Genomic DNA, 19286 nt, shown 5'->3' with positions numbered 1-19286 from the left:
TAGATCAAGCGAGAGAAATAGAGAGTAGAGAGCAAGAGACATACACAAGATCAAGAGAGAGAAATAGAGTATAGAGAGCAAGAGACATCATACACAAGATTGAGAGAGAAATATAGTATAAAAAGTAAGAGACATCATGCACAAGATCAAGAGAGAGAAATAGAGTATAGAGAGCAAGATACATCATAAACGAGATCAAAAGAGGGAAATATAATATAGAGAGCAAGATGCATTATACACAAGATCAAGAGAGCGAAATAGAGTATACAGAGCAAAAGACAACAAACACAAGATCAAGAGAGAGAAATAGAGTATAGAGAGCAAGAAACATCATACACAAGATAAAGAGAGAGAGTATAGAGAGCAAGAGACATCATGTACAAGATCAAAAGAGCAAAATAAAGTATAGAGAGCAAGTGACATCATACACAAGATCAAAAAAGAGAAATATAGTATAAAGAGCAAGATACATCATGCACAAGATCAAGAGAGAGAAATATCGTATAAAGAGCAAGAGACATCATGCACATGATCAAGAGAGAGAAATATAGAATAGAGAGCGAGATACATCATACACAAGATCAAGAGAGAGAAATAGAGTATAGAAAGCAAGAGACATCATACAAAAGGTCAAGAGATAGAAATAGTGTATAGAGAGCAAGAGACATCATACACAAGGTCAAGAGATAGAGAGAGAAATAGAGTATAGAGAGCAAGAGACATCATTCACAAGATCAAGAGAGAGAAATAGAGAGTAGAGAGCAAGAGACATACACAAGATAAAGAGAGAGAAATAGAGTATAGAGAGCAAGAGACATCATACACAAGATTGAGAGAGAAATACAGTATAAGAAGTAAGAGACATCATGCACAAGATCAAGAAAGAGAAATAGAGTATAGAGAGCAAGATACATCATAAACAAGATCAAAAGAGGGAAATATAATATAGAGAGCAAGATACATTATACACAAGATCAAGAGAGAGAAATATAGAATAGAGAGCGAGATACATCATACACAAGATCAAGAGAGAGAAATAGAGTATAGAAAGCAAGAGACATCATACAAAAGGTCAAGAGATAGAAATAGTGTATAGAGAGCAAAAGACAACAAACACAAGATCAAGAGAGAGAAATAGAGTATAGAGAGCAAGAGACATCATACACAAGATCAAGAGAGAAAAATATAGTATAGAGAGCAAAAGACAACAAACACAAGATCAATAGAGAGAAATAGAGTATAGAGAGCAATAGACATACACAAGATCAAGAGAGAGAAATAGAGTATAGAGAGCAAGAGACATCATACACAAGATCAAGAGAGAAAAATATAGTATAGAGAGCAAAAGACAACAAACACAAGATCAATAGAGAGAAATAGAGTATAGAGAGCAATAGACATACACAAGATCAAGAGAGAGAAATAGAGAGCAAGAGACACCATATGCAAGATCAAGAGAGAGAAATAGAGTATAGAGAGCAAGAGACATCATACACAAGATCAAGAGAGAGAAATAGTGTATAGAGAGCAAGGACATCATAAACAAGATCAAGAGAGAGAAATAGAGTATAGAGAGCAAGAGACATACACAAGATCAAGAGAGAGAGAGTATAGAGAGCAAGAGAGAGAAATAGAGTATAGAGAGCAAGAGACATCATACACAAGATCAAGAGAGAGAAATATACTATAAAGAGCAAGAGACATCATGCACAAGATCAAGAGAGAGTAATAGAGTATAGAGAGCAAGAGACATCATACACAAGATCAAGAGAGAGAAATATAGTATAGAGAGCAAGAGACATCATACACAAGATCAAGAGAGAGAGAGTATAGAGAGCAAGAGAGAGAAATAGAGTATAGAGAGAAAGAGACATCATACACAAGATCAAGAGAGAGAAATATAGTATAGAGAGCGAGAGACATCATACACAAGATCAAGAGAGAGAAATAGAGTGTAGAGAGCAAGATACATCATACACAAGATCAAAAGAGAGAAATATAGTATAGAGAGCGACAGATATACACAAGATCAAGAGAGAGAAATAGATTATAGAGAGCAAGAGTCATTATACACAAGAACAAGATTGAGAAATAGAGTATAGAGAGCAAGAGACATCAAACACAAGATCAAGAGAGAGAAATAGCGTATAGAGAGCAAGAGACATCATACACAAGATCAAGAGAGAGAAATAGAGTATATAGAGCCAGATATATCATACACAAGGACAAGAGAGCAAAAGAGAGTATAGAGAGCAAGAGACATACACAAGATCAAAAGAGAGAAATATACTATAAAGTCGGAAAATATCAAAGCGCCAGCGAACCGGCTGGGTTCAGAATGTAAAACCAATTCCTTCACAATATGGGTTAAAACAAATAATTTATTACAAATTAAAAAACAATTTTACAAAACATAAATTCTTTACAATACTTCTGAGATAGCTTTGAAGATATAAAACATTCGTATCTAAACTTAATGTTTATGTAATGGACAGAGTGGATTGATTACGAATCCACACAGTGTTTTACAATGGATAAAAATACAAGTACAAATGTAAAAACCTAAATATCTGAACCATTCAGTTATACTTCTTCTGAGATGGCTTTGAGGATTTCAGACATTCGTATCTAAACTCTATGCATATGTGATAAACAGAGTGGATTGATTACAAATCCACACAGTTTTTTAATTATAAAAGTACAAATGTAACAAGGTCGACAGAATTGGCAACGACGAAGCTATAAATGTGCCAGTAATTACTGAATATAGTGAAAACAGTAAAATCATTGAAGAAATCTTTCGCAAACATTGGAATATACTTATGGACGACGAGGTTCTTGGAGAAAAACTACCACGAAAACCAAAATTCGTATATAGAAGGACTAAAAACTTAAAAAGTAAACTCGCTCCAAGTGTACAAAAGAAAAAACCATCGGAAGTGAAAGATACATTTGGAAAAACAGTAAGAGGTTTTTTTCCTTGCCATACATGCAAGGCATGTAAAAATGGGATTAAGACCGCCGAATTCCAATCCAACAACAGCTCTGAAAACTTTAAGATAAAAGACCTCATTCGATGTCAGGACAGGAACGTGGTGTACATACTACAATGCCCATGTGGCTTACAGTATGTAGGACAGACGTCTAGACCTTTAAAGGAAAGAATAAGGGAACATCTTCTGTGCATCGAGAAGATGAACAAAGAGACGGCCCTATATAGACACTTCTCCGAAAAACATTGTGGAGACATTAAGGCATTAAAATATATTGGAATAAAGAAGGTGGCAAAAAATTGGAGAGGTGGCAACCATGGAAAGCAACTACTGATTGAAGAATCTAAATGGATATTCTCCCTCGACTGTCTACACCCAAGGGGGTTGAATAATAAGGAAGACTTGTCCCATCTCCTGAATAACACCTGAAGACAGAAGAGATATACATATATATATATCCTGAGTGAATCGAAAATGAACACCATCTCCTCTCTACACACGTATTCCCTCTCCTGAATAACAACTGAAGACAGAAGACACACATCCTCTAAGAGAACCGAAAAAAGAATACCATTCCCTCTCCAGATCCACTCAGCAAAATAAGAAAAGACACACTGCTCTTGAAAGAACTATAGTTGAATGTCACCTCCCTCCTCCCCAAAGAAATTTATAAACCCGGTAATAAAAAAGAAAAGAAGTTGATGGTAACCCCCTCCCACCCAACTGGAAATATGGAACAATCTGAAAAAGAAGAATGGCCCTTTCCAAGCTATGAAAACGGCGGAGTAGCCGTATTATATTGATTAGAGAAACAAAAGCCGATTCCGTTTTTTCCTACAAAACGAAACACTCTAATATATAAGAAGTCCTGGCAAGATATATTAAGGGTATACTCCAATAAAGCCGGACGATGTTTATACAACCACTGTTGGAGACCCGACTGGAAAAACATCATCCTCCCCTTGGTGGAGACCTGACTGGAACAAAAGCATTCTCCCCTTTAAAAAAATCTATTACAAAGGACAAAAATGCAAGTCTGGTTTAACCAGAAAGTAAAAAGGTTACATTTCCCACTTATCCTTTTTAAATGTCTCCAATTTTGGGAGCATAGAAGTCCTCCTCTCATCCTTTTTATAAGAGAAGCATAATTCTGAAGAATCTCCCATCACAGAAGTCCTCCTCTCACTCTATATAAAAAAGTCTATACATTTGGGAGCACAATTATAAAATATCATAATGTATGAAACTAAATTTAGTTCATACTAACCTAAACCTGTACGAAAGCTATGGCCTATAAAAAAGGCTGACTAATTACAAAAGATTTAGGGCCTAACTTAAGCCTTATGAACCACTAATGTCTAAGAGATATCAAAGTGATTGGAAGCTAGACCTAAGGCTGCAATAATAATAACAACTAGTCCATATATAAAAAGAGGTTAAAACGACCCCTAAACTGATATACATGTGTATTCAAATATCCCTATATTATCCTTAGAAAACAGAAGAAAATTGGATCCCCTGAAAAATCGGAAAATATGTCAAATTTCAATACTGAATCTTTAAACTTGAATTTGACTTCACACAAAAAATCTGTTGAAGGTTAAAATAACCATTAATTTGGTCATCTACTCTGGCAATGGGTTCTTAATGGAAATCAAATTTCAAGAATAGCAATGAATTTAATAGAATTAATAAAAATTAATAAAGGCTAAAATTAGTGATAGAAATAATCACAAAGGGTAATACAAATTAAGAATTACGATCGTGTAAAAGTAACCAGAAAGCTACAAATCTGTTCCCCTTTTGTCCCCAAATAACATAGAAAATCAGAAAGCTATATATCCCTCCCCCCCGGTCCTCAAATAACAAAGTACATATTAGGCAGGCAGGTACTAACGATCCTAACATCTACAAAATGTAAAAAAGGAGAAATATATAGTAATCATATAGAGGGAATACAAAACATCAAACTGATGATTAACATCACAGTTCATCAAACTGATAATTTCACAATTAGTACATATAACCGACCCATTTAAAGTAACATTTGAAATGGTGGAAATCAATATAACACCACGAATAGCATATAACCACATGAGTATATTGAACAAAATATGCGCAATTGCAGTAACGCAAGACTAGACTAAATCGAAAGCTGCTGTTACAATAAGAATGGAATCGGGAATATAAATAAATAGTACTCCTATACACAAAACTACAAATACTCTAAAGAACTATTCTTCTTTAGAATTATGAGCCAACAAGGCTAAACACAATGTACACACGTCTCATACAGAACAATGAACCAATAAGGTTCAACACACTTCACACACCTCCAAAGTTTGAGCCAATTAGAAAGGAGCAAAGCACTAACCAATAAGATTAGGGGACTATCGGCTAAACATAACGCATATACCTTCGCATACAGAACAATGAACCAATAAGGTTCAACATCCCTTACACACCTCTAAAGTCTGAGCGAATCAGAAGGGAGCAAAGTGCTAACCAATAAGATCAGGGAAATATCGGACTAATACATTTAAAGCCATAGGAATAATCTAATTGTATAAAGCGCTAATAAAATCTGAAAACTATGGCAAAATATAACACAAGCAGATAAGATCGTAAAAACTAATTAACAGTATAAGCCGTATGACCCGGAACCACTAAGGAAACCAATTCCGGGATCAACATACGGGCATTATTGGAAAGGGTATTTAAAGACCCTTAGATTAACATTAAACCAGTCTTGAAAAAGGTCTATGTTGGACCGAAACGCGTCGACTGGTGAGTAGCATTCCAATTATTTATCTATTAGAAAAACAATCTGCACTATTATTATTTCTTTTGGCAGAAGGAAGTAATAACCTGAGTGACGCTGGAGCTGAAAATAGTCTATTGACGCTGAAGCCCATACTCCACTGCAGGCAACTATATATCCTATATAGACTGATAAAGCACATAGAAGACAGGAATCACCCACATTGGGAAACACATAAACTCTGACTTTCAACAAAAGTTGTTTTTGGTTACACATTTTTATTTTTACATTTCTTCGATTTTTGACTTTTTTATTTATATTTTTTGTATTGTACACAATTTTTGGCGGTTGCAATCATGTTGGTCACTAGTGACAATTGAGGTTTAAATTGGAACACACATTGGAATATTTCTGCACCCATCACGGAAACACCGATTTGATATTTACACTTTTTTGAAGTCTGTACTGCATATTTTGAAGTTTTTTATTGTTTTTATTGTGTTATAAGGTTTCTTTGTATATTTGAAAATTCACATTAACCTGTCACAGAATCACCTGAAACAGAACACGCATCCTCTATTTCTCTCCGCTAGCGGAAACGGTCACTGATCCTTTATAGGAGCAGCTGATCGGCTCCACTCTGGTCACATACAACCCAAGGGACCCGGTATAAGTGTCTAACAAACACTATACAAACACATTTAGAAGCTAACAGTGACATATATCCTTAACATCCTGTAATCACTCTGAATAATAATATTATCGCAGATTGATCTGACAATTACAGTGGGTAGCGCTACTATAAGATCAGCCTGTACCTCTATATTCTTTGTGATATATACCTATCCGGTCGAATTGATAAAGCTAGTAACACTACTTAAGGTCTGTTTCCAGAATGTTTTATTAATATTTTTATATTCAGCATTTTTGCAAGTTTTTAAGTTATCGATCAAAGGATTTCCTAAGAAGTATAACTGAATATTTCAGGCATTGAGGTTTTTACATTTGTACTTTTATAATTAAAAAACTGTGTGGATTTGTAATCAATCCACTCTGTTTATCACATATGCATAGAGTTTAGATACGAATGTCTGAAATCCTCAAAGCCATCTCAGAAGAAGTATAACTGAATGGTTCAGATATTTAGGTTTTTACATTTGTACTTGTATTTTTATCCATTGTAAAACACTGTGTGGATTCGTAATCAATCCACTCTGTCCATTACATAAACATTAAGTTTAGATACGAATGTTTTATATCTTCAAAGCTATCTCAGAAGTATTGTAAAGAATTTATGTTTTGTAAAATTGTTTTTTAATTTGTAATAAATTATTTGTTTTAACCCATATTGTGAAGGAATTGGTTTTACATTCTGAACCCAGCCGGTTCGCTGGCGCTTTGATATTTTCCGACTTTTCTCATAACTTACCAGACCACTAGGGGTCACCTATCAAAGCTAAGGGCAAAATTAGTAGTAGGCGCTAAGTGATTTCTTCTCTTTGTAAATATACTATAAAGAGCAAGAGACATCATGCACAAGATCAAGAGAGAGTAATAGAGTATAGAGAGCGAGAGACATCATACACAAGATCAAGAGAGAGTAATAGAGTATAGAGAGCGAGAGACATCATACACAAGATCAAGAGAGAGTAATAGAGTATAGAGAGCAAGAGACATCATTCACAAGATCAAGAGATAGAAATAGAGTATAGCGAGTTAGAGACAGCATACACAAGATCAAGAGATAGAAATAGAGTATAGAGAGTTAGAGACAGCATACACAAGATCAAGAGAGAGAAATAGAGTATAAAGAGCAAGAGACATCATACACAAGATCAAGAGAGAGAAATAGAGTATACAGAGCAAAAGACATACACAAGATCTAGAGAGAGAAAGAGTATAGAGAGCAAGAGACATCATACACTAGATCAAGAGAGAGAAATAGAGAGTAGAGAGCAAGAGACATACACAAGATCAAGAGAGAGAAATCGAGTATAGAGAGCAAGAGACATCATACACAAGATTGAGAGAGAAATATAGTATATAAAGTAAGAGACATCATGCACAAGATCAAGAGAGAGAAATAGAGTATAGAGAGCAAGCTACATCATAAACGAGATCAAAAGAGGGAAATATAATATAGAGAGCAAGATGCATTATACACAAGATCAAGAGAGCGAAATAGAGTATACAGAGCAAAAGACAACAAACACAAGATCAAGAGAGAGAAATAGTGTATAGAGAGCAAGGACATCATAAACAAGATCAAGAGAGAGAAATAGAGTATAGAGAGCAAGAAACATCATACACAAGATAAAGAGAGAGAGTATAGAGAGCAAGAGACATCATGTACAAGATCAAAAGAGCAAAATAAAGTATAGAGAGCAAGTGACATCATACACAAGATCAAAAAAGAGAAATATAGTATAAAGAGCAAGATACATCATGCACAAGATCAAGAGAGAGAAATATCGTATAAAGAGCAAGAGACATCATGCACAAGATCAAGAGAGAGAAATAGAGTATAGAGAGCAAGAGACATCATACACAAGATCAAGAGAGAAAAATATAGTATAGAGAGCAAAAGACAACAAACACAAGATCAATAGAGAGAAATAGAGTATAGAGAGCAATAGACATACACAAGATCAAGAGAGAGAAATAGAGTATAGAGAGCGAGATGCATCATACACAAGATCAAGAGAGAGAAATAGAGTATAGAAAGCAAGAGACATCATACAAAAGGTCAAGAGATAGAAATAGTGTATAGAGAGCAAAAGACATCATACACAAGGTCAAGAGAGAAAAATATAGTATAGAGAGCAAAAGACAACAAACACAAGATCAATAGAGAGAAATAGAGTATAAAGAGCAATAGACATACACAAGATCAAGAGAGAGAAATAGAGTATAGAGAGCAAGAGACACCATATGCAAGATCAAGAGAGAGAAATAGAGTATAGAGAGAAAGAGACATCATACACAAGATCAAGAGAGAAAAATATAGTATAGAGAGCAAGAGACACCATATGCAAGATCAAGAGAGAGAAATAGTGTATAGAGAGCAAGGACATCATAAACAAGATCAAGAGAGAGAAATAGAGTATAGAGAGCAAGAGACATCATACACAAGATCAAGAGAGAGAAATAGTGTATAGAGAGCAAGGACATCATAAACAAGATCAAGAGAGAGAAATAGAGTATAGAGAGCAAGAGACATACACAAGATCAAGAGAGAGAGAGTATAGAGAGCAAGAGACATCATACACAAGATCAAGAGAGAGAAATATACTATAAAGAGCAAGAGACATCATGCACAAGATCAAGAGAGAGTAATAGAGTATAGAGAGCAAGAGACATCATACACAAGATCAAGAGAGAGAAATATAGTATAGAGAGCAAGAGACATCATACACAAGATCAAGAGAGAGAGAGTATAGAGAGCAAGAGAGAGAAATAGAGTATAGAGAGAAAGAGACATCATACACAAGATCAAGAGAGAGAAATATAGTATAGAGAGCGAGAGACATCATACACAAGATCAAGAGAGAGAAATATAGTATAGAGAGCGACAGATATACACAAGATCAAGAGAGAGAAATAGATTATAGAGAGCAAGAGTCATTATACACAAGAACAAGATTGAGAAATAGAGTATAGAGAGCAAGAGACATCAAACACAAGATCAAGAGAGAGAAATAGAGTATATAGAGCCAGATATATCATACACAAGGACAAGAGAGCAAAAGAGAGTATAGAGAGCAAGAGACATACACAAGATCAAAAGAGAGAAATATACTATAAAGAGCAAGAGACATCATGCACAAGATCAAGAGAGAGTAATAGAGTATAGAGAGCGAGAGACATCATACACAAGATCAAGAGAGAGTAATAGAGTATAGAGAGCGAGAGACATACACAAGATCAAGAGAGAGAGAGAATAGAGAGCAAGAGACATCATTCACAAGATCAAGAGAGAGAAATAGAGTATAGAGAGCAAGAGACATCATACACAAGATCAAGAGAGAGAAATATACTATAAAGAGCAAGAGACATCATGCACAAGATCAAGAGAGAGAAATAGAGTATAGAGAGAAAGAGACATCATACACAAGATCAAGAGAGAGAAATAGAGTATAAAGAGTAAGAGACATCATACACAAGATCAAGAGAGAGAAATAGAGTATAGAGAGCAAGAGACATCATACACAAGATCAAGAGAGAGGAATATAGTATAGAGAGCAAGAGACATACACAAGATCAATAGAGAGAAATAGAGTATAGAGAGCAAGAGACATCATACACAAGATCAAGAGAGAGAAATAGAGTATAGAGAGCAAGAGACATCATACACAAGAACAAGAGAGAGAAATTGAGTATAGAGAGCAAGAGACATCATATACAAGATCAAGAGAGAGAAAAAGAGTATATAGAGCAAGAGATGTCATGCACAAGATCAAGAGAGAGAAATAGAGTATAGAGAGCAAGAGATATCATACACAAAATCAAGAGAAAGAAATAGAGTATAGAGAGCAAGAGACATACACAAGATCAAGAGAGAGAAATAGAGTATAGATAGCAAGAGTCATCATACACAAATCAAGAGAGAGAAATACAGTATAGAGAGCAAGATACATCATACACAAGATCAAGAGAGAGAAATAGAGTATAGAGAGCAAGAGACAGGACAGAGAGTGAGACAAGAAAGCAATAGATAGATGGGAGAGAGACAGAAAAAGAAGGAAGACAGATGAGACAGATAAAATAAATGTGCAGAATGTGACAGATTCAGAGAACTGAGAAGTAGAGGGAGTAGAGACAGACAAAGTAAAAGAGAGAAGACAGTGACAGAGAGAGTATTGAGGTAAAAAAGAGAGTGTCGGGGGAAGAAACAGAATATGTGAGTGAAGGAGATGAAAGGAAGTTAGAAGAGAAGTGAGGAAGAGGAAGTTGAAAAGAGGGGTGGTAGATTATTTGCAACTGTCAGATAACACCACAAATAAGGCCACATGCCTACTTAGAGCTCGCTTCCATTGAGCCATAATTCCATTTGCATCCGCTCACAAACCGATAAATATGCTGTCAGATGCAATTTCGTTTATCGACTGTTTCCAATGGCGCGTTATACCTCAAAAAAATCTTTGCATCCTATAGAAAGTAATAGACGCTGTTAATCGATAAATTATACCAGGTTTCCAATGTAAGCGCGAACCGTAAATACACTGTCGGAGGCTGCCGATACATTGAGAAATATTACACCCAGCTCAACTTGGTGTAAAAGAGGAAAATTTAGCTTTTTGAGACCTATTTTCTATTGAAATGATAAAACTTGCAAATAATGCAAGTGTTTTAATGTAGAAATAAATTGTAATAAGTAATATTTATTGTTGTCTCATGTATAGGAATAGTTAAACTTATATGCTAATAGAAATATCCGTATATATTTATATATAATAATATATGCAAGAACATATCTACAGAATTCAAACTAGAGTAGACCTATGCCTAGGGCAGCAATACATATTACTTATATTTATGAAGTGGTAAATATAATAATATTAACAAATAGTATTTGATTATTGTTAAAAATATGGATAAGGAAGTGTATCTTGAGAGGTGATCACAGGTAAGGAGCACGGACGTTAAACGTAAATTCTATAGCGTAAGGTCGGGCTACCTTAGCAACTAATTGATTTTCAAGAAATCCGACGTCAGATGGAAGCGTTAACACAACGTTTACTTACAGCTACATGAAAAGAGCGACTGCACGCAATGCGCAAAATATTTCAGTGGAAACCTGGTATTAAAATGGAGCCATAAATTACTTTTACGTGTCGGCCGCATCGGTAGCTTACGGCTCCATTTTTAACGGCTCAATGGAAGTGAGCTCATAGTCCACAAGATTTGTTTTTCTGGCCAGTGGTTAAATATGCCAATTATAAACTGTACTTATTGGTTATATTAGAATATCTTGATTCTGATTGGTTATTTAGGTTTTTTTTGTCATTATGTTAAGGAAAGTTTTTTATTGTATGGTTATCTAGTCACTAGATGAAAGTTCTGACTGTCTATGTTCTGATTGGAATTAAATTAAAATCATAACGATATTAGATTTAAAATAGCAGCGGGTAATGCGCTAGTACAATATATACCTGACCAGTGTGTCTAGCAGTAATGCATTTATAGATTTACATTAATTTATATTCCCAGCACAGGCCTAGAGGCTGATTTATCAAGTTCCGCTTGATGCCCCTGTTTCCGCGCGAGCCTTCAGGCTTGCTGGAAACAGCAGTTATGAAGCAGTGGTCTAAAACCGCTGCTCCATAACTTGTCCGCCTGCTCTGAGGCCGCAAACAGAAATTAACCTGATCGAATATGATCGGGTTGATTAACACCCCCTGCTAGCAGCCAATTGTCCGCAAATCTGCAGGGGGCGGCATTGCACAAGCAGTTCACAAGAACTGCTGGTGCAATGATAAATGCCGACAGAGTATGCTGTCTGCATTTATCGATGTGCAGCGGACATATCCGCTCGCACTATGGTAAATCTACCCCCTAGTGTCCACAGCTGACCACATTCCATACCATAAGGCAAATAAAACTGTTCCTAATTGAATACTGCACAAACTACAATGTCCCTAATCCTTTCATGAAAGAGAATTTCAAAGCACCTCATGACACGTTTAATCAATTCAGATCTAGATAAGCCTGGTATTAAGTATGGAGACATAATACATGTTCCGATCACTCTCCATTTAAAGACATATTGCCAATTTGCCATGTGTTTTGCTTCCTGCATATTCTACACTTGACACTAGCATTCTCTGTGACCTACAGATGAGATCATGTCACAATTTCCTTCAAACAAAAACAATGATGAGAAAGCTAAGGATGAAAAGAGGTAAGTCAGGGTGGTAAAAAAAAAAAGATAGAAAGGGTAAAAATATACAAAACAAGTTTATTTGGTGCAATATATTGCAAAGCCAGACATATGGTCAACATGTAGGGAAGGAAACAATGTCACAGAGGAAAGGCTAATGTGTAGAAAAGTGTACATATGGTAGTAACTGGTCCTACCTACAGGGGGAGATAACAATGCTGTGATATTCATATGATATAACTAGCTGTTGTCCGTGGCTTCACTCGCATGGATTTTGTGATTTGTAAAAAAAAAAAATAGTGAAAAAATGCACTTTTCACCCCCCCGCCCCTTAAAGGGACACTGAACCCAATTTTTTTCTTTCATGATTCAGATAGAGCATGCAATTTTTTTTATTTCTTTTTATTAAAGAGGATTCAGGGATACAACATGTAATCAAATACAAAGAAAGTGAAAATTCAGAAATTGTTCAATGTCACATTCAATGAATTTACGGAAAACAAGGAAAAATAAAAAATAAGACAACAAATAGGAAGCCTATAATATACGAGCAATGCACATAAGAAAAATATAATTTTTTAGGATATAACAATATGCACCCTTCTAAGCTAGTGTACAAATAAAAGTAGGTTTCTCTTATACATACTAAGTAATAATATTATAACTAATTCAATACAAAATAAGACCTTTAGTTGTTCTCATTTACCCAGGTATCCTCATAACCTGTTACCCAAATCCTCTTATTTTTAACTTTTTTATATCTTTTATTTATCAGTTAAGCAGACAAGTTACAGAAGAAAGGAAAAGAAAAATATAGTTAAATACCAAAAATGAAAACTATATGTGTTAGCATCTCTTTAGGCAGTTCATTCCTAATCCGTAGATCAATTTACTAGAGCATGCAATTTTAAGCAACTTTCTAATTTACTTCTATTATCAATTTTCTTCGTTCTCTTGCTATCTTTATTTGAAAAAGAAGGCATCTAAATACCAATTTTCACATCAGTAGCATCTTCGTTTTTTGAGATATAGGTAGTCTCATAAATCATCCCCCATTTTCAACCCCACATAAGTTGATTTTAGGGAAAAGGTTTATTTATTTTTAAAGGAGAATTTAAATACAAATTTTCAAGTCTGTAGCATCTTTGGGTTTTGAGATATAGGTATTCTCATAAATCATCCCCCATTTTCACCCCCTTTAAGTGGATTTTCGGGAAATGGTAAAACACGTGTTTATTTTTAAATGAGAATCTAAATACCAATTTTCACGTCTGTAACATCTTTGGTTCTTGAGATATAGGTAGTCTCATAAAAATAATTCACCAGTTTTTAACCCCCTTAGGAATGTAATTTCCAAAAATGCTTCCTTAATTGGGTGACTACATCATGAAAATATAAAAAATTTAATTTCCAAGGTTAAACTGTTTGAGCTGGGCGTTGAGTCAGTCAGGACAGATAGCACTATATATTGTCACTGTATTGTGTCAGTAGGGCGATGGTGTACTAATAGCATTATATATTGTCACTGTATTGTGTCAGTAGGGTGATGGTGTACTGATAGCACTATATATTGTCATTGTATTGTGTCAGTAGGGTGATGGTGTACTGATAGCATTATATATTGTCATTGTATTGTGTCAGTAGGGTGATGGTGTACTGATAGCATTATATATTGTCATTGTATTGTGTCAGTAGGGTGATGGTGTACTGATAGAACTATATATTGTCACTGTATTGTGTCAGTAGGGTGATGGTGTACTAATAGCATTATATATTGTCACTGTATTGTGTCAGTAGGGTGATGGTGTACTGATAGCATTATATATTGTCATTGTATTGTGTCAGTAGGGTGATGGTGTACTGATAGCATTATATATTGTCATTGTATTGTGTCAGTAAGGTGATGGTGTACTGATAGCACTATATATTGTCACTGTATTGTGTCAGTAGGGCGATGGTGTACTGATAGCACTATATATTGTCACTGTATTGTGTCAGTAGGGTGATGGTGTACTGATAGCACTATATATTGTCATTGTATTGTGTCAGTAGGGTGATGGTGTACTGATAGCATTATATATTGTCACTGTATTGTGTCAGTAGGGTGATGGTGTACTGATAGCATTATATATTGTCATTGTATTGTGTTAGTAGGGTGATGGTGTACTGATAGCATTATATATTGTCATTGTATTGTGTTAGTAGGGTGATGGTGTACTGATAGCATTATATATTGTCATTGTATTGTGTCAGTAGGGTGATGGTGTACTGATAGCATTATATATTGTCATTGTATTGTGTCAGTAAGGTGATGGTGTACTGATAGCATTATATATTGTCATTGTATTGTGTCAGTAGGGTGATGGTGTACTGACAGCATTATATATTGTCACTGTATTGTGTCAGTAGGGCGATGGTGTACTGATAGCATTATATATTGTCATTGTATTGTGTCAGTAGGGTGATGGTGTACTGATAGCATTATATATTGTCATTGTATTGTGTCAGTAGGGTGATGGTGTACTGATAGCACTATATATTGTCATTGTATTGTGTTAGTAGGGTGATGGTGTACTGACAGCATTATATATTGTCATTGTATTGTGTCAGTAGGGTGATGGTGTACTGATAGCATTATATATTGTCATTGTATTGTGTCAGTAGGGTGATGGTGTACTGATAGCATTATATATTGTCATTGTATTGTGTCAGTAGGGTGATGGTGTACTGACAGCATTATATATTGTCACTGTATTGTGTCAGTAGGGTGATGGTGTACTGATAGCATTATATATTGTCACTGTATTGTGTCAGTAGGGCGATGGTTTACTGATAGCATTATATATTGTCACTGTATTGTGTCAGTAGGGTGATGGTGTACTGATAGCACTATATATTGTCATTGTATTGTGTCAGTAGGGCGATGGTGTACTGATAGCATTATATATTGTCATTGTATTGTGTCAGTAGGGCGATGGTGTACTGATAGCATTATATATTGTCATTGTATTGTGTCAGTAGGGTGATGGTGTACTGATAGCATTATATATTGTCATTGTATTGTGTCAGTAGGGTGATGGTGTACTGATAGCATTATATATTGTCACTGTATTGTGTCAGTAGGGCGATGGTTTACTGATAGCATTATATATTGTCATTGTATTGTGTCAGTAGGGTGATGGTGTACTGATAGCATTATATATTGTCATTGTATTGTGTCAGTAAGGTGATGGTGTACTGATAGAACTATATATTGTCACTGTATTGTGTCAGTAGGGTGATGGTGTACTAATAGCATTATATATTGTCACTGTATTGTGTCAGTAGGGTGATAGTGTACTGATAGCATTATATATTGTCATTGTATTGTGTCAGTAGGGTGATGGTGTACTGATAGCATTATATATTGTCATTGTATTGTGTCAGTAGGGTGATGGGGTACTGATAGCATTATATATTGTCATTGTATTGTGTCAGTAGGGTGATGGGGTACTGATAGCACTATATATTGTCATTGTATTGTGTCAGTAGGGTGATGGGGTACTGATAGCACTATATATTGTCATTGTATTGTGTCAGTAGGGTGATGGGGTACTGATAGCACTATATATTGTCATTGTATTGTGTCAGTAGGGTGATGGTGTACTTATAGCATTATATATTGTCATTGTATTGTGTCAGTAGGGTGATGGTGTACTTATAGCATTATATATTGTCATTGTATTGTGTCAGTAGGGTGATGGTGTACTTATAGCATTATATATTGTCATTGTATTGTGTCAGTAAGGTGATGGTGTACTGATAGCACTATATATTGTCATTGTATTGTGTCAGTAGGGTGATGGTGTACTGATAGCATTATATATTGTCACTGTATTGTGTCAGTAGGGTGATGGTGTACTGATAGCACTATATATTGTCATTGTATTGTGTCAGTATGGCGATGGTGTACTTATAGCATTATATATTGTCATTGTATTGTGTCAGTAAGGTGATGGGGTACTGATAGCACTATATATTGTCATTGTATTGTGTCAGTAGGGTGATGGGGTACTGATAGCACTATATATTGTCATTGTATTGTGTCAGTAGGGTGATGGTGTACTGATAGAACTATATATTGTCACTGTATTGTGTCAGTAGGGTGATGGTGTACTAATAGCATTATATATTGTCACTGTATTGTGTCAGTAGGGTGATGGTGTACTGATAGCATTATATATTGTCATTGTATTGTGTCAGTAGGGTGATGGTGTACTGATAGCACTATATATTGTCGTCGTATTGTTTCAGTAGGGTGATGGTGTACTGATAGCACTATATATTGTCATTGTATTGTGTCAGTAGGGTGATGGTGTACTGATAGCATTATATATTGTCATTGTATTGTGTCAGTAGGGTGATGGTGTACTGATAGCACTATATATTGTCACTGTATTGTGTCAGTAGGGTGATGGTGTACTGATAGCACTATATATTGTCATTGTATTGTGTCAGTAGGGTGATGGTGTACTGATAGCATTATATATTGTCATTGTATTGTGTCAGTAAGGTGATGGTGTACTGATAGCACTATATATTGTCATTGTATTGTGTCAGTAGGGTGATGGTGTACTGATAGCACTATATATTGTCATTGTATTGTGTCAGTAGGGTGATGGTGTACTGATAGCATTATATATTGTCATTGTATTGTGTCAGTAGGGTGATGGTGTACTGATAGCACTATATATTGTCACTGTATTGTGTCAGTAGGGCGATGGTGTACTGATAGCATTATATATTGTCACTGTATTGTGACAGTAGGGTGATGGTGTATTGTCACTGTATTGTGTCAGTAGGGTGATGGTGTACTGATAACATTATATATTGTCACTGTATTGTGTCAGTAGGGTGATGGTGTACTGATAGCATTATATATTGTCACTGTATTGTGTCAGTAGGGTGATGGTGTACTGATAGCACTATATATTGTCATTGTATTGTGTCAGTAGGGTGATGGTGTACTGATAACATTATATATTGTCACTGTATTGTGTCAGTAGGGTGATGGTGTACTGATAGCACTATATATTGTCATTGTATTGTTTCAGTAGGGTGATGGTGTACTGATAGCACTATATATTGTCATTGTATTGTGTCAGTAGGGTGATGGTGTACTGATAGCATTATATATTGTCATTGTATTGTGTCAGTAGGGTGATGGTGTACTGATAGCACTATATATTGTCACTGTATTGTGTCAGTAGGGTGATGGTGTACTGATAGCACTATATATTGTCACTGTATTGTGTCAGTAGGGTGATGGTGTACTGATAGCACTATATATTGTCATTGTATTGTGTCAGTAGGGTGATGGTGTACTGATAGCATTATATATTGTCATTGTATTGTGTCAGTAGGGCGATGGTGTACTGATAGCATTATATATTGTCACTGTATTGTGACAGTAGGGTGATGGTGTATTGTCACTGTATTGTGTCAGTAGGGTGATGGTGTACTGATAACATTATATATTGTCACTGTATTGTGTCAGTAGGGTGATGGTGTACTGATAGCATTATATATTGTGATTGTATTGTGTCAGTAGGGTGATGGTGTACTGATAGCATTATATATTGTCACTGTATTGTGTTAGTAGGGTGATGGTGTACTGATAGCATTATATATTGTCACTGTATTGTGTCAGTAGGGCGATGGTGTACTGACAGCATTATATATTGTCATTGTATTGTGACAGTAGGGTGATGGTGTATTGTCACTGTATTGTGTCAGTAGGGTGATGGTGTACTGATAGCATTATATATTGTCATTGTATTGTGTCAGTAGGGCGATGGTGTACTGATAGCATTATATATTGTCACTGTATTGTGTCAGTAGGGCGATGGTGTACTGATAGCATTATATATTGTCATTGTATTGTGTCAGTAGGGCGATGGTGTACTGATAGCATTATATATTGTCACTGTATTGTGTCAGTAGGGCGATGGTGTACTGATAGCATTATATATTGTCACTGTATTGTGTCAGTAGGGCGATGGTGTACTGATAGCATTATATATTGTCACTGTATTGTGTCAGTAGGGCGATGGTGTACTGATAGCATTATATATTGTCACTGTATTGTGTCAGTAGGGTGATGGTGTACTGATAGCACTATATATTGTCATTGTATTGTGTCAGTATGGCGATGGTGTACTGATAGCATTATATATTGTCATTGTATTGTGTCAGTAGGGTGATGGTGTACTGATAGCATTATATATTGTCACTGTATTGTGTCAGTAGGGTGATGGTGTACTGATAGCACTATATATTGTCATTGTATTGTGTCAGTAGGGTGATGGTGTACTGACAGCATTATATATTGTCACTGTATTGTGTCAGTAGGGTGATGGTGTACTGATAGCATTATATATTGTCATTGTATTTTGTCAGTAGGGTGATGGTGTACTGATAGCATTATATATTGTCATTGTATTGTGTCAGTAGGGTGATGGTGTACTGATAGCATTATATATTGTCATTGTACTTTGTCAGTAGGGTGATGGTGTACTGATAGCATTATATATTGTCATTGTATTGTGTCAGTAGGGTGATGGTGTACTGATAGCATTATATATTGTCATTGTATTGTGTCAGTAGGGTGATG

General features: G+C 35.5%; 1 protein-coding gene across 2 annotated transcripts in view; it reads left to right on the top strand.

Moving 5' to 3' along the window:
* TGFB1I1 (transforming growth factor beta 1 induced transcript 1) overlaps positions 1–19286 on the top strand; it is a 475461-nt gene that overhangs the window by 255863 nt on the left and 200312 nt on the right. For both annotated transcript variants that reach the window (XM_053694775.1, XM_053694773.1), the window contains exon 5: positions 12592–12655. In XM_053694775.1, coding sequence (XP_053550750.1) covers positions 12592–12655 — 64 coding nt within the window. The remainder of the gene's footprint in view (positions 1–12591; positions 12656–19286) is intronic.

Source organism: Bombina bombina, chromosome 11, assembly GCF_027579735.1.
Source record: "Bombina bombina isolate aBomBom1 chromosome 11, aBomBom1.pri, whole genome shotgun sequence".
Classification (NCBI taxonomy): domain Eukaryota; kingdom Metazoa; phylum Chordata; class Amphibia; order Anura; family Bombinatoridae; genus Bombina; species Bombina bombina.
Note: the sequence above shows the minus strand (reverse complement) of the source record. Positions and strands in the feature narration are given on the sequence as shown.